The following is a 27,418-nucleotide window of genomic DNA, read 5'->3' on the forward strand; positions in this document are numbered from 1 at the left end:
AGTCCAGCTTTCTTTACTCAAGAAGGGAGGCTACAGCCTCATTTCTTCAATACTAACAAAATGCGACCAGGCAAAGGCCAAACTGAAAGTTTAGCAAAAATGGGTATTGGATGGTTTGCAGCCTCGGGAGTGAGGTTTTCCTCTAGTTCTTGCTAAAAGAAAATTCAGCAACCGGAGCTAACTGTGGACAGTTTTTGAACCACTGTTCAGAGGAGAGGCTGAAGAACTAAGTATCTAATCTATTTTGCCTTGTTCTTTTTTTTTTTTTTTACCAGAAAAAGAGAACCAAACTTGGAATCTACAACGAGCAAAGAACCTTAAAGTGACCATTGTTCCTTCCATTAAAGGTCAGTATTGGCTCTAGGAGTCCATCAAAATATTTCTATGTCAGGAAGTCAGTCATATACTTCAACCCTAATGTCAGCCTTCCAGAGAAACATCATAAGAAAACTAATATTTACTTTAGATTAGAAGAGAGAATCAAAGCATGTTGTTAAATCTCTTCTAGAAAGAAAGGGAACTCAGTGAAGTTGTATACAGGAAGTCCCTTCCTGGCTTCCATTGGGAAGTCATCACTGTGAAAGGTAGCCATTTGTGGAGAATGTCTGGATGACCTCCAGTAGCTTTGCTGCTTTGAATGGAAATACATTAGGACTTAAGAGTAGAGGTGATGGAGATGAGCCCTTGAAGCCTGTCCCAAACATGGTTCTCGTTTTTCCTGAGGACACTCTGATCAGTTGTTTCTCTTCCCTCAGAAACTGTTTATGTGAAATCCATCCTTCTCAGCTTCCTCATCTTCTTCTCCTTCTACTTGGGATGCCTGCTTGTTGCGTTTGTTCATTATATCAGGTAGGTAAAGAGGATCAAGAAATGTTAACCCCTCTGCCTGTCTCTGCATGGTGATTAGAGCATTAGGCTTTGGAGTCATATTAACCAAATTCAGCTCTACCTCAACCACTAACTGTGTGACCTTGGGGTAGTTACTTAACCTCTCTGTGCTTCAGTTTCCTCCTCCTCAAAATCAGATAATAATTTATCTCATAGAATTGTATAGCTGCCGTGCTTACGTCACTGCACAGAGTGAGTGCTGTTTAGAGTATTAGTTATTTTCAGAGTTAATAAGACCTCAACAGAAAGACACCTTGCGTATTTTTTGGAGCAGGAAATATTGTAAATCCTATGGAATGTAGGAAATGAGTTCTTCCTAATATAGAGATTTAGGAGCAGCTTCAAATATCCCATCAACAAGTAAAATTAATGTCTAAAATAAATCTTGAGGTATAGTAAACAGCAGGAGTGATGTGCTTTGACATTGAATTACCACATCAAGTTTTGAGTAAAATGTCCCTTGAGGAAAAAGAAGGAAATGATTATATTGTAATTTGACTAAGACAATTTCCCTTCCCAAGAGATCGGAGCCCCTAATAAGAAGAGCTCCAGTTTCCCCTGGCATCTCTATGCAGGCCTGAACACTGAGAATTCTGTACTTTGTTGTGGTCTCTGCGAAGCAACTACAAAAGAATGGCAGAGGGCCTGCAATAAACAATGTTCTTTCCCCTCTTGAACTGTGAGGAAAACAAACCCAGCACAGAGTTTTCAGACTACTGGGCAAGTTAACAGCATCAGCAGAAAAAAACAATTCTCTTCTGTGACTTTTACAAAGCTTTTCAGTTGAGAAACTGGATTTTAAAACCCCAGGACTACCATTGATCATTCTAGAACAATTTGAGCATCAAAATGCTTAAGGAGAATAATGAATTATAAACCATCGAGAAAAGTAGAAATTCATGAATCCATATTGGTGAAGGAAGGAAGGAAGGAAGGTAGGAAGAAAAGAAGGAAGGAGAGAAGCAAGGACCTAAATATCTCCAGATACAAATCCAAAGTCACTAAAACAGGTACACACTGGGGACGGGAGCCATTAACAAATGCTGACCATATAAGGGGGACTCTTAAGAATGCCAAAAGCTGACTGGAAAAAATGGAGGGAGTGCTGGAATTGGAAAATCATCATCTTGCATAGATAAGGTTAAGAATGGTCAGGGGTTCCTGGGTGGCCCAGTCGGTTAAGCGCCGGCTTCGGCTCAGGTCATGATCTCACAGTTCATGCATTCATGGGTTCAAGCCCCGCACCGGGCTCTGTGCTGACGGCTAGCTCAGAGCCTGAAGGCTGCTTCTGATTCTGTGTCTCCCTCTCTCTCTGACCCTCCCCTGCTCGCACTGTCTCTCTTTCTCTCAAAAATAAGTTAAAAACATAAAAAAAATTTAAAAAGAGAATGATCAGTGGATACTAGAACTAAGAGGAAAATATGATGAGAATCAATATATGTGCATGGCCATGAAGTATATCCCCAGGAATTGCTTAGTTGGGAAACATAGTAACTGTTCATTGGAAAGAACTCAAACAAGGATTGACTGGGTGATCAAAATTAATGTGAGCGAGGGGAAGATAAGACATTGTGTGCCTCCACATGTGACAGTCTGAGGACACAGCACCACTCATGCAGTATTCCAGCCAGAAATGCATATTTTGGATACAATCATGAGGAAAACTTGAACTGACCTAAATGACAAGCATCCTATTAAAATGTGTCTTCAAGGACAAAGGAAGGCTTTGGAAATGATCCAGATTGAAGGAGACTAAAGACATATGGGCAACTAATGAAAGCACCTGGTTTCAGAATGGATTTTTAGTAGGAGAATATATTACAAAGGACATTATTGGGTCTATTGACAAAATTGTAATACAGACAGATTAGAGGAGAGCATCTTATCGGTGTCAGATTTGCTGAATTTGACAACTATACTGTGGCTAGGTGTGAGAATATCTTTATTTTTTGGAAATATTTAGGATGTCTGGCTTGCTCAGTCAGTAGAGCATGTGACTCTTGATCTGGGGGTTGTGAGTCGAGACCCATATTGGACATAGAGCTTACTTTTTAAAATGGAAAAACTTAAGAATAAAAGTTCATGACATATGCAACTTACTTTCAAATGGTCCCCAAAAATTATACATTTAACATATATATATATATAACATACATATATACATACATATATTATACACAGACAGAATGATAAAGCAAATGGGGTAATGTTACCAAGTGAATCTAGATAAAGGGTATATAAGTGTTTTATATTTTATTCTTATTCTTACAACTTTCTGTAAATTGGAAGTTATTTTCTAATAAGAAGTTAAAAACAAAAACCCCAGTTCATAGGCAAATAGATTTTGAAAGTATATACATTAACAGATGATGAGCCCACTTAATTTATTAGATCATAATCACTGACATTTAATAGGCACTGTGCTGAGCCCTCTGAGCAGATTATCTCAATTAATGGCCTACACAAGTACGAGTATTATCACCATTTGGCAGGTAAGGAAATTGAGGCACATAGAGGTGAAGCAGTTTGACCAAAAATTCACAGCCAGTCAATGAGGGAGCTGGGATTTTCCTGGATTTCCAGGCAACATTGCTGCAGAGCCTTACCTCTGAAGCAGGTCAACACAGGCCTGGAGTGGTAAGGGCATGCGAGGGAGGGCAGTCCTGATCAAGGAGGCCAGACCAAAAGCCTGGTACCCCTGCATGGATTCGAATGGAAAAGGATCCAAAAAGCTGTCAATTTTGACTCAGATGAACTCCAAGATCATGGGAAAGGAAAGTTCATCTCTTCTGCCTCTCTTAGGAAGACTGTCTCTACTCCTGATGTTTTAGATTTTAGAAAATAGGATTTCACCTCTTTAGTGAGCTGGCTAGCATGCATAATCAACATACAGACAAAAATATATAGAGCTGGGTCTCAATCTTGCTGACGTGAGCATGCAGCTACAGCAGGAAGCACAGGTTTGAAAGCTGTGGAGTAAGGCTCTGTGGAAACCTCTGGATGCCAGATTCTCTTGCTATAGTCAACCACACAAACATGGATTTTTTTTCCAGATATAGAGAAAGTGAAAATTGAAATCTGGAGACGTAAGAGCTGTTTGGCATTCTAAATCAAATAATAGACTGAGGGAAAATGCTAACAGAACTCTTTCTCATTGAACTAAGCAGAAATAACAAAGTTTTCTACAAAACCAAATGAAACTAGTCCTGGAGCATAACGCCATTTGCTCGATAAGTTCTCTGTACTTTATTTGCTATTAATACATATGCGATTTGTACATGCTATGAACTTAGGATGAAAATATGGATAAGAGACATGGCCCCTGCTCTCAGGAAGCTAAGAATCCAAAGTACTATACTGGCTTGAACCTAAACACCATCTCCTCCCATTGTCACTACAATAAATGTGCAGGCCCTGGGCCAAACACCGGACACACGTTCTCTTACTCATTTCTCTCAACAACCCTACCAGACATTGAGTTCAAACCCTGCATACTCATCCCTCCCTTGATTCTTGCATTAGTTATCTTTGGCCGCAATAATGCTGCATAAAAATCAACCATAAAAGCTCCAATGGCATACAGCAATAAATAGTTCTGTTTACTTACAAATCTCTAGGTTAGCAGGACAACATTGCTAATGCAGACCGGGCTCAGAGATCTCTGCTGTGTATGGCTGTAGAGTGCAATCACCTGGCATCCGGTAGATGCTGGCTCTTCTAGACCAGCCTCAGCTGCACATGGTCTCTCAAACTCCAGAAGGCTAGCTCTTGTTTGTTGTATCTCCAAGAGAGATAGTAGAAGACTTTAAGGCCTCTTTAAGGTGTAGGTTCAGAAGTGGCATGATATCCCTTCTCCTTTCTATTAGTGCAAACAAGTGTGAGGCCCGACAAGATTCAAGAGGTGAAGACACAGACTCCACCTTTTGATTTAAGGGGCTGAATACAAGATGAGGTGCAGCCATTTTGCAATCAATCTAGCATAGTTCTCATTTATTACTTTCTCCTTTGCTCACTGGATACAGCCTGCTCAGCCTAGCTTTCTAAATCATTTAACCCCTCTACTGAAGAATCTTATCAGCTCTAAAACCTAGAGCAAATGTGGGTAAAGCCTGTTAGTACAAATACATCATCTTTTCTTTCAGTGTTTTATTTATTTTTGAGAGAGCGCATGTGGGGGAGGGGCAGAGAGAGAGGAAGACAGAGGATCTGAAGCGGGCTCTTCCCTGACAGAAGTGAGCCCGATGTGGAGTTTGAACTCACAAACCACGAGATCATAACCTGAGCCAGAGTCGGAACTCAACCGAGCCACCTAGCTGCCCCCAAACATATCACCTTTTATGAGATATAATTGCTGGCCACTTAATATCACTAGGATTGTTTTAAAATGGGATTTCAATAGGTGTTGGTGAGGGTGTGGAGAAAAAGGGACCCTCAAGCACTGTTGGTGGGCATGCCATCTAGTCCAGCCACTGTGAAAAACAAGAGAAGTTCCCCAAAAAGTTAAAAATAGAACTACTCTACAACCCAGCCATTGCACTACTAGGTATTTACCCAAAAGGGACAAAAGCACTAATTAAAGAGTATTAAGCTAAAATAAGAGAATTATAGGACAATATCCCTGATGAAACTGGCTGCAAAAATTCTCAACAAGATATTAGCAAATCGAATTCAACAGTATATTAAAAAAAATTACTCACCATGATCAAGTAGGATTCATTCCTGGGCTACAGGGCTAGTTCAATATTTGCAAATCAATCACAGCAATAAACCACATCAATAGAAGAAAGGATGAGAACAACATGATTCTGTCAATAGATCCTTTCTTAATAAAAACCCTCAAGGAAGTCAGGATATAAGGAACATACCTTAACATCATAACAGCCATATATGAATGAAACACAGCTAATATCATTCTGCAAGCTCTCCCTCTGAGATCAAGAACACAATGAGGATGTCCACTGTCACCACTGTTGTTCAACATAATGTTGGAAGTCCTAGCCTCAGCAATCAGACAACAAAACTAAATAAAAAGAATCCAAATTGGCAAAGAAGAAGTCAAACTTTCACTCTTTGCAGATGACATGATGCTGTACATAGAACCCCAAAAGACTCCACCAAAAAACTTCTAGAGCTGATACACGAGTTTAGCAAAGTTGCAGGATATAAAAGCAATGTACAGAAATCAGTTGCGTTTCTATACACCAATATTGAAGCAACAGGAAGAGATATCAAGGACCTAATCCCATTTGCAATTGCACCAAAAACCATAAAATGCCTAGGAATAAATCTAGTCAAAGAGGTAAAAGACCTTGATGCTTAAAACTATAGAAGCTTATAAAAGAATTTGAAGACTACACAAAGAAATGGAAAAACATTCCATGCTCATGGATTGGAAGAACAAATATTGTTAAAATGTCAATACTACCCAAAGCAATCTACACATTCAATGCAATCCCTATTAAAATAGCACCGGCATTCTTCACAGAGCTAGAATAAACAACCCTAAAATTTATATGGAACCACAAAATACCCTGAAGAGCCAAAGTAATGTTGAAAAGGAAAACCAAAGCTGGAGGCATCACAATCCCAGATTTTAGCCTGTACTGCAAAGCTGTAATAATCAACACTGTGTGGTATTGACACAAAAACAGACAAATAGACCAATGGAATAGAATAAAGAATCCAGAAATGGATCCACAAATATATGGCCAACTAATCTTTGACAAAGCAGGAAAGAGTATCCAATGGAAAAAGACAGTCTTTTATGCAAATGGTGCTGGGAGAACTGGACAGCAACATGCAGAAGAATGAAGCTCGACCACTTTCTTACACCGTACACAAAAATAAACTCAAAATGGATGAAATGCCTAAATGTGAGACAGGAAACCATTAAAATCCTACAGGAGAAAACAGGCAGCAACCTCTTTGACCTCAGCTATTGCAACTTCTTACTAGATGTATCTTAGAGGCAATGGAATTAAAAGCAAAACTGAACTATTGGGACCTCATCAAGATAAAAAAAAACTTCCGAACTACAAAGGAAACAATCAACAAAACTGAAAGGCAACAGAAGGAATGGGAGAAGATGTTTGCAAATGACATATCAGATAAAGGATTAGTATCCAAAATCTATAAGGAACTCACTAAACTCCACACCTGAAAAACAAATAATCCAGTGAATAAATAGGCAGAAGATATGAATGGACACTTTCCAAAGACATCCGGATGGCTAACAGACACATGAAAAGATGTTCAACATCACTCATCATCAGGGAAATACAAATCAAAACCACAATGAGATACCACCTCACACCAGTCAGAATGACTAAAATTAATAACTCAGGAAACAGTATATATTTCGAGGATGTGGAGAAAGGGCAACCCTCTTACACTGCAAACTGGTGGGAATGCAAACTGGTGCAGCTGCTCTGGAAAATGGTGCAAAGTTCCTCAAAAAATAACAAATAGAACTACCCTATGACCCAGCAATTACACTACTAGGAATTTATCCAAAGGATTAAAAAAAAGTTGATTCAAAGGGATACATGCACCCCAATATTTTATAGCAGCACTATTAAAAATAGTCAAATTATGGAAAGAGCCCAAATGTCCATCAATCAATGAATGAATGGTTTAAGAAGATGTGGTATATATATATATATGTATATATGTGTGTGTGTGTGTGTGTGCGTGCATACATACATACATACATACACCCAATGGAATACTATTCAGCAATGAAAAAGAATGAGATCTTGCCATTTGCAACAACATGGATGGAACTAGAGGGTATTATGCTAAGCGAAATAAGTCAGAGAAAGACCAATATCATATGATTTCACTCATATGTGGAATTTGAGAAACTTAACAGATGAACATAGGGGAAGGGAAGGAAAAATAAGATAAAAACAGAGAGGGAGCAAACCATAAAAGACTCTCAAATACAGCACACAAACTGAGAGTTGATGGGGGTGGTTGGCTGGGTTAAATGTGTGACTGCCATTATGGAGGGCACTTTTTGGATGAGCACTGGGTATCGTATGTAAGAGATGAATCACTGGGTTCTACTCCTGAAGTCAAATACCATATGATTTCACTCATGCGTGGAATTTAAGAAACAAAACAAATAAGCAAAGGGGGAAAAGAGAGAGAGAGACAAAGCAATAAACAGACTCTTAACTATAGAGAACAAACTGATGGTTACCAGAAGGGAGGTGGGGGGGTGGGGGGTTAAGTAGGTGATGGGAATTAGGAGTGCACTTGTCGTGATGAGCACAGGGTGATGAATGGAAGTGTTGAATCGCTGTACTGTATGCCTGAAACTAAGATTACACTGTGTGTTAACTAACCAGAACTTAAATGAAAACTAAAGAAGGGGACACATATACCCCTATGTTTATTGCAGCACTATTTACAATAGCCAAATCATGGAAGCAGCCCCAGTGTCCATCCACTAAGGAATGGATAAAGAAGATGTGTGTATACACACTGGAATATTATTCAGCCATAAAAAGAAACGAAATTTTGCCACTTGCAACAACATGGATGGAGCTAGAGAGTATAATGCTAAGTGAAATATGTCAGTCAGAGAAAGACGTGGAATTTAAGAAACAAAACAAACAAGCAAAAGGCAGGGTGTGAGGAAGAAAGAGAGACAAACCAAGAAACAGACTCTTAACTTTAGAAAACAAAATGATGGTTACCAGAGGGGAGGCAGTTAAGGAGATGGGTCAAAAAGCTGAAGGGAATTAAGAGTACACTTATTGGGATGAGCACTGACCAATGTACAGAACTGTTGAATCACTATATTGTACACCTGAAACTAATATGACACTGTATGCTAACTGTACTGGAATTAAATTAAAAACTTAATTTTTACAAAAAGGGACTTCACCAGAGCTTCATTTGCCAGCTAGAATAGTCAAGCCAAATTGTAGCTGCTCTTCTTAATGATCTGCCTTGCTCGGTCAACAAATATTTAGTTATCATTTTCTATGTGCCAGGCTCTGTCCTAGCATTCAGAGGTACAGTGGTGAACAAGATAGTCCAGATCCCTGCTATAATAGAGTTTACATTGTACAGAGGGGAAACATATAAGTGAGCAAGCAATCAATAAAGCAAATAATTTCAGCTAGTGGCAGGAGGGAATAAAATACTGTAGCCTGGGAGGGAATGGTTGGATTGAGGAATTTACTTTAGATTTGATTTGTTCAGCAAGGAAGATATCTCAGAAGCAAGACTTTAAAATTTTTTTATGTAATGTTTTATTTATTTTTGAGAGAAAGAGAGAGACAGCATGAGCAGGGGAGGGTCAGAGAGAGAGAGGGAGACACAGAATCCAAAGACAGGCTCCAGGCTCTGAGCCAGCTGTCAGCACAGAGCCCGACACAAGGGCTCGAACCCACCAACTGTGAGATCATGACCTGAGCCGAAGTGGATAGTCAACTGACTGAGCCACCCAGGTGCCCTGAATCAAGACTTTAATAGTAAGAAGGAGCTAACCATGTGAGGATCTGGGGAGAGGATAGCCCAGGCAGAGAACAAGAGCAAAGGCCCTAGGGTGCCTGGGTGGCTTAATCGATTGAGCATTCGACTTGGGGTCAGGTCATGATCTCACTGCTGGTGGGTCCATGCTCTACATAGGGCTCTGTGCTGTCAGCTCCAGAGCCTGGGGCATGCTTTGGATTCTGTGTGTGTGTCTCTCTCTGCCCCTCCCCTGCTCACACTCTGTCTCTGTCTCTCTCTCTCAAAAATAAATAAACATTAAAAAAAAATACAAGTGGCCAATTACCATCTGAAAAGATGTTCAATATCATTAGCTATCAGGGAAATAGAAATCAAGAAAACAATGAGATATCACTTCTTATCCACTAGGCTAGCTATAATATTTTTTTAATGGAAAACAACAAGAGTTGGCAATGATGTGGAGAAATTGAAACCCCATACATTGCTAGTAGGAACATAAAATAGTTCCTGCTATAAAGCTGCTGTGGAAAAGTTTGGAAAGCACACACACACACACACACACACACACACACACACACACACAGAGTTACCTCATACTTAGCACTTCTGTACCTAGGTGCATACCCAAGAGAATTTAATACATATATACCCAGAAAAACTTGTACATAAATGTTCATAGCATTTATGATAGCCAAAAAGTAGAAATAATCAAATGTCTACCAAATGTAAACAAATAAACTTAAATGGTGTATTCATACAAAGGAATATTATTTAGGGGTGCGTGGGTGGCTCACTCAGTTAAGCAACCAACTTTGACTCAGGTCAGGATCTCATGGTTTGTGGGCTCCGGCCCCACGTTGGGCTCCAGGCTGACAGCTCAGAGCCTGGAGCCTGTTTCAGATTCTGTGTCTCCCTCTCTCTCTGCCCCACCCCTGCTCACATTCTCTGTCTCTCTCTCTCTCTCTCTCTCTCTCTCTCTCTCTCTCGCTCTCTCAAATAGACTTTAAAAAATTTTTAGTACATAATAAATAAAACAAAGGAATATTATTTATTCATAAAAGATCAAAGTATGGATTCATGCTACCACATAGATGAACCAGAAGCCAGTCACAAAAGAACACATATAGTATGAGTCCATTTATATGAAATTCCCTGAATAGGCAAATTTACAGACACAGAAAGTAGTTTCGTGGTTGTTGGAAAGTGTAGGCGTGGGGAAGAAGAGTGCCTGCTAATGGGTTTTAAATCTCTGTGCAGGGGGGTGATGAAAATGTTCTGGTTGCACAGTTTTGTGAACATATTAAAATGCACTGAAATGTGCACATTAGCGGATGAATTTTATGATGTGTGAGTTATCCGAAAATAAATAAATGAATGAATTTATGTATGTATGTACATGCCTAGGAGTGGAATTTCTGGATCAGATGGTAAGTCTATGTTTACGTTTCGAGTTTTTCAAAGTGGCTGTGCCATGTCACAGTCCTGCCAGAACTCTGATACGAGTTCCAATTTCTCCACAGAAGGCTCGTTTTTAAGAGATCCTAGCAGACAAATCTGCAACAAAGTCTAGAGGGAACAAGTGTAAAATGTAAGGAGTTTTCACGGTCTTAGGAGCGTGTGTATGTGCTTGTTTACAGATTTCAAAGGAAATCCATTGATGGAAGCTTTGGTTCCAGTGACGGTAAGAAAAGTCCATTCCGATGATAAGAGTGTGTGGCAACATTCCGTTTGGTACTTCTTTCGTCTCTCTGCCTTTCATAATTTCCAAACCCTCCTTGGTTCCTATCCCACAAATTAATCTAATAGGCAGGCTTTCTAGAGAAAGCAGAGCTAGTGAGAACCAGTTTTCAGAGTTGACAAGTAGTGAGATATGGGGCTCATACTAAGAACCTTCCATAGCTCACTTATCAGCCATGCATCTTCTTGAAAAGTTTAATCTTTTATAGCATATAAATTGTTCACACCTATTTCATCCCAAAACCAACTTGTGAACAATAATAATTTATTGTCTCAACTCTAATACAGAGGTCACTTTTCCCAATTGAAATAGAGGCGCTAAAAAGCTGAAATATTTGAGACTAACAAGTGTAGTAACTTTGGGAAATCCAGAATAATTGATTATTTGACCATTGTGATATGCCCTTTCCTCCACTCTGATAATTTGGACCAAGAAACTCAATTAACTGATCTTTCTATAAAAAAAAATTTTTTAATTAAATGTCCTTATTTTTTTAATCAAGAAATAATTGCCATGTAACATTGTATAAGTTTTGACTATACAACACAGTGATGCAGTATTTATATATTGCAAAATGATTACCACAATTAAGTCTAGTTAACATCTATCACCACACATAGCTATACATTTTTTCTTGTGATGAGAACTTTTAAGATTTACTCTCTTGGTTGGGGCAGCATGTGGGCGGCTCAGTAGGTTAAGCGCCTGACTTGGGCTCAGGTCATGATCTTGTGGTTTTTGGGTTCAAGCCGCACATCGGACTCTGTGCTGACAGCTCAGAGCCTGGAGCCTACTTCTGATTCTGTGTCTCCCTCTCTCTCTCTGCCCCTCCCTACTCATGCTCTGTCTGTCTCTCTGTGTGTCTCTCAAAAATAAACATTAAGAACAATCTACTCTCTTAGGAACTCCCAAATATACAATATAGTGACCAAGCTGTGCCTTATATCCCCAGAGGTTTACACCTTCTGTAAATATCGTCATTTTTTAAAAGTCTAAGTCAGCTTGAGTTACTCAGTGTTCATAAGTTATTTGGCACAGAGTGAAGATTTAGAAAAAGAACGATGAAATTGGACTTGATTTTTAAGTCACATGCAGCAGATGTTTAGTTTTGTGTTTTCTGTACTTAACTGAGCCCACAGAATCTTAGAAAGACACAAATTGATCCCCTAACACCACCCCCCATCAGGAACATTTCTCACTCGGCTTCTTCTTTCCTTTGACTTTCATCTTCCTCAATGTCAGCACGTTTATCTTTCCAGCCACCCAAGCACTTGGTTTTGATGATATTTGACTAGCAATATGAAAGACTATCAAAGGATCCCTACTCTAGGGTCTTTAAAATACTAAGTACTACTTTCTCTTTTATTCATAAAATGTTTAAATGAATTTGTCTTCTCTCTGGATCTCATCCTTTTTCTTCTAGTGCTCTCCAAGTTTTGCCCTTATTTTAGGTCCCAGTTGAACTTAGAAAACCTAATTAGTCCAATCCCATTGGTGCTCTGTGAAAGGATAGTCTGTTATGTTTATTGTATCGATGAAGTCATTTTATTATTGTGTTGATAATTAAAAGAATTTCTATGTTCAAAAGAGTTTCTTGAACAGTGAAGTGTAGGTAGGCAGAGCTAAGACTTCAGCTCAGATCATTATCCAAGATCAAGAAAGCTCTGAAAGTTAGCTAATGGGCTACAAGGACCCTTCAGATGGCAAACAGAAGTGAATGAGTGACAAGAAAGAAAGGAAGAAAGAAAGAAAGAAAGAAAGAAAGAAAGAAAGAAAGAAAGAAAGAAAGAAAGAAAGAAAGAAAGGAAGAAAGAAAAGAAAGAAAGGAAAGAAAGAAAGAAAGAAAGAAAGAAAGAAAGAAAGAAAGAAAGAAAGAAGGAAAGAAAGAAAGAAGGAAAGGAGGAAGGAAGAAAAGGGGGAGGAAGGAAGAAAGGGAGGGGGAATGGAGGAAGGGAGAGAGCGAGGGAGGAAGGGAGAAAGAGGAAAAGGAGAGGGAAGGGAAGTAAAGAAAAGAAAAAAGGAAAGGAAAAAAAGACAGAAAGGAGGGAGAGAGGGAGGAAAGAGGGTAAGAGTAAAGATGCATCACGTAGCTGTGAATAACAACAAATTATATCTCAAACCATGCTTAAACAATATAGATGCTCCTCTTCCTGCAAGTTGAACAGAAGGGTGCACTTCAGGACTGACTGAATCTGGTGGCCCTGGTCCTTTTCCCTGCCATTCCCTTGACTCTCCTTTCCTTCCAGTACCAGTGGTGAGATGAATCATGTTGACACCCTCACCTGGCAATGTCCAAAGGGAAGGACTCTTTCAGAAGCACCCAGTAGCTGCTCATGTTTCACTGGCATGGAGAAGACCAATTGCTTATTGTTAAACCAGTTGCTGCAAAGGAACAGATTTACCTACAGATCAATCAAGCCTCCTTACAGAACTAGGATGAGATCATCTTCCTCTAAGACTGGTGTTTCTCAAACTCAGTGTTACTGACATTACAGACCAGATCATTATTTTGTTAGTGGGGGCTGCCCTGTACATTGTAGGATGTCTAACTGCATTCTTCACCTAAACTTACTAGAAACAGTAGTACCCTTCCTCCCTGTGACAATGAAAAATGTCCCTAGACATTCCCAAACGTCCTCTTGGGGGCAAAATGATCCCCCCCAACTCTACCTCCAATTGGGAATCACTGACTTAAACACAGACTGCCTGATGAGGATACCTGAACAAAATCCCAGCTTAGTTAAGAAGTAGGGAATAGGAGTGTTCACCACAAAGGACTTTGAAATAGGGAGGAAATAAGGAATCTTCGTTACGCAGATAGGCTATTGGGAGAGAAGGCACATGATATGTGAGACCTAGATGTGGGAGACAAGAGCAGAGAAGACGCATTCTACTCTAGGAAAGAACCTAAGCACATCCAGGGGAGCACTGAGAAACCAGTCTGGAGCAAGGCACACAAGTGAGGTACTGAAACTGATGTGAGACATTCAGGGGAGGAAGATTTGCAGAGGTGCAAGGATATGAAATGTCTTTCTCAGGGCACCTGGGTGGCTCAGGGGGTTGAGTGTCCAACTCTTGATTTCAGCTCAGGTCGTGATCCTGGAATCATGGGATTGAGCCCCTGAGCCTGCTTAAGGTTTTCTCTCTTCCCCCTTCTCTGTCAGCCTCTCTCCCCTGCTTGTGCGTGCTCTCTCTCAAGATAAAAATAAAAGTTAAAAGTTAAAAAAAATATTATCCTTCTCTCCCAAGGGCCAGGATTAGTGTGACTGTGGGGGCTACAGGAAGTTCAGTGGAGCTTAGAGATTCAGGAAATGCCCTGGGGGACTGCTAATCAGAGAAAATGCTAGGAGCAGTGTCTAAAAGGGCTGGAAGATCCTATTAGACTTGGCGTGGTGTCCACCCTAATCAGTGTGGACCTAGACATCTGAGCAGCTGGGCCTGCTGCTTTCACCCTAACCTGTGCTTGAGGTGGAAGACTTGGAGCCGGGTCCCTGCAGGCTGTCAAATTGGTGGCGGCTCTGTTTTAGTTACATAACCAAAGGAAGGCTGCGTTTAGAACATCTGTCAGCTCCTCTGTATTTGCTTTTCTTTCATTAGCCTGCCACTCTTTAAGTTCAACTTGAAAAATATTGACATTGGCTCCAATTGTGCTATAAAACAAAGAGATCTCTTTCATACTTCATGGGATAGAGATGGAGATAAGTTCATGGAGCCAGGTGAAATGGATATAGTGTTAGTAAAGAGTCTCTTGAGGCCATGAAGGCATTTTTTTACTGTATTCCCCACTCATCACTTAGTACTGAAGACAGGGACCTCTGGGCTAGTCTGAGGGGTACTAGGAAAGGCTCTGTGCCCTAAAATCATTTCCTCTAGTGGCCCTGTCAGTGAACAAAATCCCACATTTCACATCATTGTTAAAGAGCCTGTTCAGAAATTCAGACACAGCTGGAGAGAAAGGTGAATGAGGTGTGTCTCATGGGCTTCTGGGGACCACATGAGCTGTCAGCATGGAGCCCATTGATAAGAGAGGGCTACTTTCTCAAGTGAGAGAGTTTAACAAACCTGACAAGTCGTTAGATTTAAGAACCCAGTGGCCGATCAAATTCTTTCCTGGCTAGAGCCATTACCAAAGCAGCCTCTGAGCAAAGGGTGCAGTGGGAATAAAGACAAGCAGTGTGAGTTTGGAGGAGTCAAGGAGCATAGGCCACCATCTGGTTCCGTGGCAATGGGTCTCAAACTCTAGTCCTGACTCTTCTTTTTCCAAATTTCCTTGGCTTTTCTCGCTACTTTGTCTTTGAGAGAAATTTTATTTTGGTGGTTTTCCTCATTCTCTCAACTTAAAAAAAAAAAAAAAAAAAAAAACTCCAGACTCACTTTGCTTTTTATCTTACCCCACTGCATGTGCCATTGTGACCCAGAGAAGGGGAGAGGTTGAATGCCACCACAAGAAGATGAGGCAGGGAAAACTCTTGTAGGAGAGAATGAGCCCACATCTTTGAGCCCAGTGAGATGGTGGGAGGAAGATGGCAGTGGGGTGGGGGTCATAAGAAAGTGAACATGACTGAGCATGACTTGTATTTCTTCCTCTCCATTCTGGAACCAGGATTGTGGCCATGGAGTACTGATAGGTTACAAGGAGTACCAACAACAGAGATTTTACCCAATTTGCCACTGGGGACTTGGGATGCCTGTGCTTTCCCCCCTCCCCTCAGAAAGATTTTCTTTAATAGATATGCTTAACATTGGTGGCAAATTTTACTAGAGTTGAAGGGCTTTGCTGTATATGGTTATATTTAAAGCTTATTACCCTTTCTGAAGAGAGAACTTCTAAAACTAATGTGCACTGAAGAGGTGGGCTAGCGATGATTCCCTGGTCGTGCTCCCCTGTATGCTATCCAGGTGGAGGGGGACCACGACTGAGGCCCCTGCCAGCTCTTCCCAGCAGAGAGAGTTCTAGTAGCTCTCCCACCGTTTGGTGGAGTTCAGAGGCTGGATCTTTTATAGTCTAGTTGGCCCTTTATTTTTTATTTTTTTAAGTGTTTTTATTCATTGGTTTTGAGAGGGACAATGTACATGTATGTGAACAGGGGAGGAGCAGAGAGGATGAGAGAATCCCGTGTGGGCTCTGAGCTGTCAGTGCAAAGCTCAACTCAGGCTCAAATCCATGGACCATGAGATCATGACCTGAGCTGAGACCAAGAGTCAGATGCCCAACCAATAGAGTTACCCAAGTGCTTCTAGTTGCCCTTTTAAACTGTGGCTTTTGTCAGTGCCCCAAGGTAGACAGATCTGCTCATGGTCCCTGCCACTGTAGTTCCCATAGTGCCCTTCCTTACCATGTCTTTGTTTTTCTTGCTGTTCTCTCTATCTTTACTTGTGCAGAAGCTACTCAGGCAGCCCTCAGTTCTTCAGGAGGAATTGCTTTATAAACGGGTGTAGATTTCATTTGTCCATGGAGGAGGTGAGGTCAATATCTTCCCATGTCGCCATCTTGGACTGGAACTCTCTCAACTGTTGAGACTAGTTGTGATAGGTAGCCTACTGGCATAAAACTGAAATTTTCCGGCAGCTAGTTCACATTATTTCTGAGTCCCTCTTTAGCTTCCAAACTCCTGAGTCCAGAGACAGAAGAAGGCAGGACAAATATAAATATGAAATCAGGGGAAGATCCAATCATGCTCAAAATCAACTTTTTCTCCTCACATTGAGCATTTAATATTGAACGCCAGCATGCAAGCATATCTTATGCAGTGTAAGTAAACAGACGGCAAAGGGCTCATGCTCAGAGGAAAAGATGGCAGAATAACTATCTGCATTAAGATGGGCTCATTCACAACATTATATATTTACTTATTCGCAGCCAGAATATCTCGGTCTGTCCTATAAACTGATATTCTGTGTTTAATTCTTTCTAAATACCATACAGTTAAATATAAACATAACTCGCCTTCTGGGAGCATACTTGAAGTTCAGGAGCCAGTGTTCTGTTTTTTTGCATTCTGAGAAGGTCTTAGACATTAGAAAAATGAACAGAATACTGTTATCCAGAGTTGGCCAATCTCATATTTAAACTGTGCCTATATAAGTCCACAGAGTCAAAACCTCTTTATGTGTCAGCAGTTGTCTTGCCCATGAAAATCTTGATGCTCTTGTCCATCCTGGACTCAGTGATGTTGCAGATGCCTCAGAGTGAAAATGGCTAGCGACCACATCAAAATCACAGCTTGCTCAATCACAAGACCGAGCTGAGTGCAGAAATCAGTGACACATCCAAGTCTCAACAGCTTTTGCTTCTTAATGGAGTTTCACCTAAAATAAAAAGCAATTGCTTTTGTTTGCTCACTAGCTCTGATTTTAGCTTTTGTGGGGTTTTTTCTCCTTTGTTTACACCCACAAAAACATTGCCTCCCACAAACCATTTCAACCTCCTGCCATAACCAAACTCAAGCATTTTCTCAGACTTCTACTTCTTGTGGTAGAGAGAGGGCTTCTCAGTAACATCAAAATACCAAAATTTCTGGGTTGTATGGTTTTTGTGTCATTCTTCACATTTAATATTATTAAAATTACATCTTTATAATATAAAGATGTAGGTTAATGGTAGAACTTATATCTAATGTAGATCCTTTATCTACAGATTTAATCCCTATCAAAATACCAATAGTATTTTTCATAGAACTAGAACAAATAATCCTAAAATTTGTATAAAGCCACAAAAGACCCCAAGGAGCCAAAGCAGTCTTGAAGAAGAATAAAACTGGAGGGATCACAATCCCAGGTTTCAAAATACACTATGAAAGTATATAATCAGTGACTCCTCAGTGGCTTAGTTGGTTAAGCCTCCAACCCTTGATTTTGGCTCAGGTCACAGGTCAGGATCTCATGGTTCATGAGTTCAAGCCTCGTGTTCAGCTCTGCACTGACTGTGAGGAGCCTGTTTGGGATTCTCTCTCTCCCCCTCTCTCTACTTTTCCCTTACTTGCAATCTCTCTCTCTCTTTCTCAAAAATAAATAAACTTAAAAAAAAAAACCCAAAGATATGGTGATCAGAACAGTATGGGTACTGGCATAAAAATAGACACATAGTTCAATAGAACAGGACTGAAAGCTCACACTTTTATGGTCAATTAATCTACAGCAAAGGAGGCAAGAATATACAATGGGAAAAAGATAGTCTCTTCAGCAAATCGTGTTGGGAAAGTTGGATAGCTACATGCAAAAGAATTAAACTGGGCCATTTTCTCATGTCATACACAAAAATAAACTCAAGGTAAATACCTAAATGTGTGACCTGAAACCATACATTTCTAGAAGAAAACATAGGCAGTACTCTCTCTGACATCAGCCTTAGCAACATTAGCTATATCTTCTCAGGCAAGGGAAACAAAAGCAAAAATAAACTATTGAGACTACACCAAAATAAAAAGTTTCTGCACACCAAAGGAAACCATCAACAAAACAAAAAGACAACTAATGAATGGGAGAAGATACTTGCAAATGGCATATCCAATAAGGAATTAATACTCAAGACATATAAAGAACCTATATAGCTCAACACCAAAAAAAACAAAAACAAAAACAAAAACAGAAAAACAAACACAAATAATCCCATTTAAAAATGGGCAGAGGAGGGGCGCCTGGGTGGCTCAGTTGGTTAAGCCTCTGACTTCAGCTCAGGTCAGATCTCACGTTCGTGGGTTTGAGCCCCACATCAGGCTCTGTGCTGACAGCTAGCTCAGAGCCTGGAGACTGCTTCTGGTTCTGTGTCTCCTCTCTCTGCCCCTCCCCCTCTCATGCTCTGTCTCTCTCTGTATCAAAAAGAAATAAAACATTAATAAAAAATTTAAAAAATTAAAAAATAAAAATGGGCAGAGGACATGAACAGACATTTCTCCAGTGAAAACATACAGATGGCCAACAGACACATGAAAAGATGCTCAAAACCACTCATTCTCAGAGAAATGCAAATCAAAACCATATCTCATCACACCAGTCAGAATGCTAAAATTAAAAAGGCAAGAAATAACAAGTGTTGGTGAGGACATGGAGAAAAAGGAACCCTCATGCACTGTTGGTAGGAATACAAACTGTTGCAGCCACTGTGGAAAACAGTATGGAGGCCTCTCAAAAATTAAAAAATTGGGGCACCTGGGTGGCTCAATCAATTGAGCATGCAACCTCAACTCAGGTCATGATCTCATGGTTGGTGGGTTCAAGTCCCACATCAGGCTCTAAGCTGTCAGTACAGACCTTGCTTTGGATCCTCTGTCTCCCGCTCTCTCTGTCCCTCTCCTAGTTGTCCTTGCTCTCTCTCTCTCTCTCTCCCTCTCTCTCTCTCTGTCAAAAGTAAATAAACATAAAAAAGGGTTGCATCTGGGTGGCTCAGTTGATTAAGCATCTGATTTTGGCTCAGGTCATGATCTCATGGTTCATGAGTTCGAGCCCCATATTGGGCTCTGTGCTGACAGCTCAGAGCCTGGAGCCTGCTTCAGATTCTGTGTCTCCCTCTCTCCCTGCCCCTCCCCTGCTCACACTCCATCTCTGTCTTTCTCAAAAATAAATAAACATTAACATTTTTTAATTGAAAAATAGAATTACCATATAATCCAGTAATTTCACTACTGGGTATTTATCCAAAGAAAACAAAAATACTAATTCAAAAAGATATAGGCACCCCTATGTTTCTTGCAGCACTATTTACAATGAACAAATTATGGAAACAGCCCTAAGTTTCTGTCGGTAGATGAATGGATGAAGAAGATGTGGGGTGTATCTGTGTAATAGAATATTACTCAGCCATAAAAAGAATGAAATCTTGCCATTTACAACAATATGGATGGACCTAGAGGGCATAATGTTAAGTGAAATAAGTCAATCAGAGAAAGATAAGTACCATATGATTTCACTCATGTGGAATTTAGAAACAAAACAAATGAACAAAGAAAAAAAAGACCAAAAAAAACCCCCAGACTTTTAAATACAGAAAACAAACTGATGGTTGCTAAAGAGGAAGGGAGGGCTTACGGGGGAAACAGGTGTTGGGGATTAAGAGTCTGATAAGCACTGAGAAGTGAACAGAATTGTTCAATCATGATGTACACCTGAAACTAATATAATACTGATGCTAACTACACTTGAATTAAAAATGTTAAAAAGAGGGAGCTTAAGCTTGACAAGAGACAGATGCAGAAGACAGGGAGGGAAATGACCCAATAGAAAATCACTGGGAAGTAGCAGCAGGCAACCTAAAAAGCAAATGTTGCCCTTAGATACTTGTTTTAAGTATCAGCTTATTATAGCGGAGATGCAAATACATCTCAACCTCCTTGTCTCTTTTGAAAGATATTCTTGAACACTCCATGAAAGTAACATGCTCGCTGCCAGTTATTTATATTTAGGAAGAAAATCCCTATATTATTTTTCAATTAAGAAGATAAGTTTTGGGGCACCTGGGTGGCTCAGTTAGTTAAGTGTCCTTGGTTTCTGCTCAGGTCATGCATGATCTCGGGGTTTGCGAATTTGAGGGCCACGTTGGGCTCTCTGCTGACAGCATGGAGACTGCTCGCTCTCTCTCTCTCTCTCTCTCTCTCTCTCTCTCTCTCTCTCTTTCTCACTCTCTCTCTGCTCCTCCCACACTCATGCTCTCTCTCAAAATAAATAAACATTAAAACCAATAATAAATGAATGAATAAATTGAATGAATAAAAAGAAGGTAAGTTTTCACTAATACAACGAATCACTCTCCATCCACCACCTGAAGGACTCTGGGCTAATTACTTGATCTCTTAGTGCCTCTCTTTTGTTATTTTAAAATGCTGTTGAGGCACCTGGGTGGCTCAGTCAGTTAAGTGTCCAACTTCACCTCACATCATGATCTCATGGCTCATGAGTTCGAGGTCTGCATTGTGCTCTGTGCTGACAGCTCAGAGCCTGCAGCCTGCTTTGGTTTCTGTGTCTCCCTCTCTCTCTGCCTCTACCCTGCTTGTGCTCTCTTTCTCTCAAAAATAAAATAAACATTAAAAAATATTTTTAATGGTGATAATAGTACCCACTTCATTGGGCTATTGAAAAATTAAGAGAGTAAATTCTTGCAAAGACTTAAAAGGGTGTCTGTCTGACATGCAGTAGGTTCTCAATAAACATTAACCAGTAGTAGTAGTAGTAGTAGTAGTAATAGCATCAGCAACCACCCCGGTATTAATGCCAATGGGAGCATTAGTTATCCTAGCAGTACTCATGGTGGTGGTGGTCATAGCAAGTAGTACTTGTTTTAATCAATAGTAGCAGCAGCAACAAAGCTCTGTGCTGTAACTAAGGCCAAATCTGTCCGAGGATGAAGAATCAGTCAAAGTGTACACATCTCCACATGATGTTATTATTGTGCACAAAAAATGTAATACCTCTTACTTAAGAGTCTGAAGACAACCTGTTTCTTTGCCTTGAAGTTGGATGAGAAGCAAAGATGGTGCTGAATCCATGCTCTGTATTTACGGGTTAGGCCAAGAAGGGCCAGGGAACATCTACTTGCTTGAAGTGATAAGAAATCTATCCAGGAATCTCCAGGCCCAGGAACAGTGCCAGGGAGCCTGCACTCTGAGGCCTGGGAACGGCCTTGCCTGCCAGGAATGCTGCGTTAGCTAAAGACCTTGCTGTCCAGCTGAGCCAGCTCTTGGCTAAGCTACCAAAAGGTGGGAGGAAGTGGAGTCTCCAGGGCCATCTCTCATGACCTGGCTAAATATTTTGAACTCATGATTTAAATCTTTTTCTTTCTTTCTGTTTTAAGTTTATTTATTTTGAGAGAGAACAAGAGTGTGAGCAGGGGAGGGGCAGAAGGAGAAAGAGAATCCCAAGGAGTCACGGGGCTCAAACTCATGAACCCGTGATAGCATGACCTGAGCCAAAATCAAGAGTGAGATGCTTAACTGAATGTCCCCCAGTCCCCCCTTAAATCTTTCCTTCATGAAGGAAATGAATGGATACAAAAAGTAAAAAATATGATAAGACCTACAGACTGGCTTGCAAAACTGAATGATTTTACTGCCCACCGGTGGAAGAAAGTTCGAGAACTGGCTGAGGAGAGTTGGCTGTGGCAAATGATGAACTGTGTGAGGATCTTGGTTTCGTTGCGCACGTTTCGTGCTGCAGCGTAAACGCAAGCTGTATCAAACTGGATTTTCAATGAAGAAAAACATTTACAGGGAGAGTATCATAGAATATCCTCAGTTATGTGTCTTCACTGAAAACATTTCTCTGCAACAGTATACAAGGCTGACCAGGTAACATACAGACCTTTCTGCCTGTAATGTGATACAACCAATCTCACTATATTGAAATTCCCATTGGAGGTTGGGCCTGACAACATCCCAGATCCTTGACAAAGTTCAGGACAGAAACCTTCCCGAGCATCTCTGTCGTTGAGTATGACTCCTGGAAATATGGTAGCAGGAAGACGGAGTCAGAGAAACTGCCTAGATGCCCTGCTTATTTGTGGTTTCTCCTCTCCGTGTTCAGCTCCGCTTAATCCTCAGAGGTGAATAAACGCAATAACAATATCTTGCCTAATAACCAGGGAGAAGGCTGGGAGATATTTTTCTCTGATACTGGTGGTGGCCTGGCTCCTGGTGACAGCGCCAGACAGAGGGATGAGTTCACTCTCTGTGCTACAAGGAGTGCTTCCGTGGAAAAGCTGGAGAAATTACTCAATTTTTCTCTCACTAGCAACAAACATTTGGCAACAGATATAGAAATCTCTTTCAAGATATCTCATAGTCTTCCATATCCTTAGTTCAGTTTTCACCATTTATTGCTCCAAGGAGTGTAGTAATTTCCTCCCTATCTGGACTTCTCCTGCCAATAGTTGTTAAGGTACTGCTAAATGCTATTTTAAAAACCTCCAAACTACAGTGGCTTAATGATAGACATATATTTTGGTGTTCTTTTCAGTAGTGGCCTTCCTCAGAGCGATTTCAAGACCTATGCTCCTTTGTTCTTGTGATTCTGCAATACTTTCGGGCAGAAACTGGAAGATTTTTTTTTCCTCGGTAGAGTGTCAAATAGCAAATATGCTAGGCTTTGCAGGGCCATATCGTCTCTGTCACAACTGCTCAGCTCTGCCACTATAGCCAAAAGGAGCCACGGACATACCAAATGGCTGTGGCTGTGTTTCAACAGGACTTTGGGTATGAATACTGAAATTTGAATTTCATGTAATTTTTACCTGTCATGAAATCTTTTGATTTCTTTCTCCAACCATTTAAGATGTTTACTTATTTATTTTTCTTTCCAAGACTTTACCTAAATTTAGGCTAGTTAGCGTATACTGTAGTATTGGTTTCAAGAGTAGAATTCAGTGATTCATTACTTGCATATAACACCCAGTGCTCATCCCAATAAGTCCTCTCCTCAATTAAGCCCATCACCCATTTAACCCATCCCCCCACCCACACCCCTCCAGCAACCCTCAGTTTGTATTCTATAGTTAAGAGTCTCTTATGGTTTGCCTCCCTTTCTGCTTTTCTCTTATTTTATTTTTCCTTCCATTAGTTATCTGTTTTGTTTCTGAAATTCCACATATGAATGAAATCATATGGTATTTGTCTTTCGGTGACTGACTTACTTCACTTAATATAATACACTCTACTTCCATCCACATCACCAATGGTTTCCTGTCTCACGTTTTAAAACCAATCTTAGCTCAAGGGCTATACAAAAGTCAGTAGCAGGCTAGATTTTGCCTGCAGGTCATAGTTTTAGTGAATCTTGTATTAACGTAAAAAGAAAACCAACTTTAAAATGTCGTGGACTGATGATTCAAGCTACAGTTGTGTTGTTTTGTTTCAGCAACTGGACATGAAGTGTTTGCTCTTCTTTTTAACAGGCTCTGGAAATATGGTGGCGTCGCATCCCATTGCTGCCAGCACCCCTGAAGGGAGCAATTATGGGGCAATAGGTATTTCCTACTATGAGTCCATTCATTGAAGTATTTCCTGATTCTCCAGAGAATAGGATAAAAAGGGCCCTCCAGCCACTAATAACTGCGAGTGGGCAAGGCCATCACTATGTAGGATTGTCTTCTCTTTATAAGAGAAATTGGTTGGAAGATCTGGAAGGCTCCTTCCAGCTCTAACCTTCTCCAGTTGGTTATTTTGAGCTAGCCACACTTGAACAGAATTCCCTACCAGGGTTGCCGTTGACTCCCAGAGTCCCCGTGGGGGTTTTTTCACGCCCAGCCTGAGCTCGGGGCGTGACCAGTGTGTCAGAGCTGGTCTCAGGGAGCCCGAAATCAATTGGCGAGCTCCTTCGTTCTCAGGTTTCAGTGGAGTGAGGGCGGTCAGAAGGCTAAGGCTGCGCTGCAGGTGGGCGTGGCTTAGCCTGGCCAGCCTTCGTTTTGGCTAACTTCCTATTGAACCTAGTCATTCACATGGCGACCCCTCAGTGTTCATTGCGTGGCCTGAAAAGAGACAGAATTCCTGTGGGTCCGTGAATGGTTTGCTTACAATGCCAGGAGGAGGGGCTGGAGTCCTTCTTCCTGCCCTGGTGTACTGTAACTTCGAGAAGCATGTGGGCTTCCTGCAGGCTACTTATTTCTGGCTCTACAGGAACAGGATTGTTTTTTGGGTTTTTTTCACTGAACAGAAGAAATAAAGCAGAAGGTAGGCTCAGCTCATGTGCTCATCAAGCTGCACAAATTCCCATCTGCTCTGGGAAACATTCATGAGAACACAAGGATTCTTCTTCCTGGGAGTGTTGTTCTCATTATATAATCATAGATGCGGCATGTGGGGGGTTTCAGTGTACAAATACTTTACCCACGAGCAATGTATAGCTGCTGGATATGTGTGTGCTTACACGGTAGATGCTATACATAACCGTGCATGCATATGTTTATATATTTATGTTCATATTTTAAAATATGAAACATGACATATAAGCATAATCTTAATTTTGCATCCAAATAGTTAACAGAGCAGATGCCTTTATGTTCTTAATATGTATTCAGCCGTAGAAATAGACAATTTCAATACAAAAATAGGAGAAGAGACAACGTAGAAGTCCATTGAGGAGGAATTGAGAGAAAGAACATGTGTTGTGGGTAAGGAGTTCGTTTTTTACCAACGCAACATCTTCAGGAATGAGTCAGCACCGCCTTTTGCGGAGAGGAACGGGCCGCACGGGTTCTTCCTAGCTTTGGAAGGCAGATGGGTTTTCTCTCTTTCAGAGGAGTCAAGCTCCAGCCCCGGCAGGCAGATGTCCTCCTCTGACGGTGGGCAGCCATGCCAGTCGGACACGGACAGCTCTGTGGAGGAGAGTGACTTCGACACCATGCCAGACATTGAGAGTGATAAGAATGTCATCCGGACCAAGGTACCTCTGCCTGGCCACACTCTTGCAAGGGCAGACCATTCAACGGTCAAATACACCTTCAGCAAAGTCTGTTTCCTTTATTTTTTCCCATCAAGGGAAACCATATTTCTCTGAGAACTTTTTAGATAAAATACAACTACAGACTAAAAGCAATACCCTGCTAATTAGTACTTCTTTCTGGAGGAAGAAAGTGAGAGCATTAAGGAGAACAGTACATTAAAACGCTCAGGGTCTGGGGGCGCCTAGCTGGCTCATTTGGTAACGCGTGTGATGCTTGATCTCTGGTTTGTAAGTTCAAAGCCCCACGTTGGGTGCAGAGATCACTTAAATAAATAAAACTTAAAAAAAAAAAAAAACTCAGGGTCTGAAGTGAATCCCAACCAGATGAAAGAAAAGATTTGCTGGGGGTATACCTGGGAAAACTCCCTGGTTCTGTACTTATTATCCCTCAGGAATAAAGCTCATCCCTTCTTGGCATACATTTACTATATTGTGTTGTATCCAGTAAGGGATATGAAAGTGGACTGCACAGTTTCAATCCTGTAATTCGAGACACACAGCAGACATCTCTGAAAATGGTGAAACCCATTCCTGAGATGTAAGAAGCCGTTGGGACTCGCAGGAGGTTTTTCCATATCAGCCAATTCTTACTATTTCAGAGAAAATACTAGGATTTGTATTAAGGTTTCCTTGGAAAACCGAAATTGAAAGAAAAGCTTTATTAAATAATTTTTATCCCTAGCAATGGATTGGATTGAGAATTTATGAAGTTTTCCTTTGTGTCTTCTGCAAAAAAAGCCAAGTACACTTTTGCATTCTTTTTTTATTTTATGTCTTAGATGTTCCTTTACCTGTCAGATCTGTCCAGGAAGGACCGGAGGATTGTCAGCAAAAAATATAAGATTTATTTCTGGTGAGTAGATGACCACTAGGACTATAGTTCCCTTAAGTAAAATGAAAATTTTCTAAGGAAAAGCATTGATCACTTATGGCACACCTCTCTGTTTAGTGAGGCAAAGGTATAGAGGCTTTGAGGATTCATGCCACATTCTATAAGAAAAACAAAAATAAGCTACAAAAGGCAGCCAGCCCTAAATTAAATACATACAAAGTAAAAATAAGAATGGTAGTAGAGTGGGGGGATGGGCATTAAGGAAGGACACTTGTTGGGATGAGCACTGGGTGCAGTATGTAAGTGATGCATCACTAAATTTTGTTCCTAAAATCATTACTATACCATATGTTAACTAACTTGGATTTAAATAAAACTTTTAAATTAAAAATAATAAAATAATAAAAAACATGAAAAAAAGAAGTGTTCATAGTGATGAAAAGAATCATAAGAATAGTAGTAGAATCCCATATGTTTAGGGAACGCACTCAATCCATTTCCAGAAAGGCAACCTAACAATAACATGTCACTACCTCCCAAGGGACACGCTAAACTGAAGCCATTTACTCTTCTCATCTGGCTTTGCTCTTACAAGAGCCAATGATTTCAGGGACTAGATGTCTACAGCATCTCAGAGTAGCTGCAAACCGTACTAACAGGAACTGATACCACAGCCGGTGGTAGATAGACGCTTGGGCATCAAGCACCCAGATGCAGCCTCTCTCTGGGCCAAGAGGCTGAGCTGCCTGGCAGGGGACGCCTCTCCCCTCAGAAATCCCAGGCTGATGCTGCGATAGCTCTTTCCATTTTTTCCTCTGGAAGGACACCCTTTTACTTGGATACATATATTTGAGGGAAGCAAGGGACAGTGGCAGCCCCATGGAATTTCATAGTGGGACCTTCAGTTTGGAACTAAGAGGTACCTAGGAGAGCCACACCCTTTCATGTGATCCATCTCCCATTACCTGCATTCTGATCACTTTTGACCTAAAACATTTTAAAGAAATAGGTCCTCATTAATAATTTGGTTAAAACAGAAGCAAGTATCATTTACAGTTTTACCAGTGTTT

General features: G+C 40.7%; 1 protein-coding gene across 6 annotated transcripts in view; it reads left to right on the forward strand.

Annotated features, from left to right (window-relative positions):
* Positions 1–27,418, forward strand: part of SIDT1 (SID1 transmembrane family member 1) — a 103,470-nt gene that overhangs the window by 53,231 nt on the left and 22,821 nt on the right. For 4 of the 6 annotated variants that reach the window (XM_029939298.1, XM_029939299.1, XM_029939300.1 and 1 more), the window contains 6 exons: positions 276–347; positions 756–849; positions 10,992–11,035; positions 23,970–24,041; positions 25,311–25,456; positions 26,296–26,369. In XM_029939298.1, the coding sequence (XP_029795158.1) occupies positions 276–347; positions 756–849; positions 10,992–11,035; positions 23,970–24,041; positions 25,311–25,456; positions 26,296–26,369 (502 nt within the window). Of the gene's footprint in view, positions 1–275; positions 348–755; positions 850–10,991; positions 11,036–23,969; positions 24,042–24,511; positions 24,745–25,310; positions 25,457–26,295; positions 26,370–27,418 lie in introns of those variants that run through there. The other 2 variants (XM_029939303.1, XM_029939302.1) reach the window with 2 other exon arrangements.

This window comes from Suricata suricatta, chromosome 5 (genome assembly GCF_006229205.1).
Source record: "Suricata suricatta isolate VVHF042 chromosome 5, meerkat_22Aug2017_6uvM2_HiC, whole genome shotgun sequence".
NCBI classification, from domain to species: domain Eukaryota; kingdom Metazoa; phylum Chordata; class Mammalia; order Carnivora; family Herpestidae; genus Suricata; species Suricata suricatta.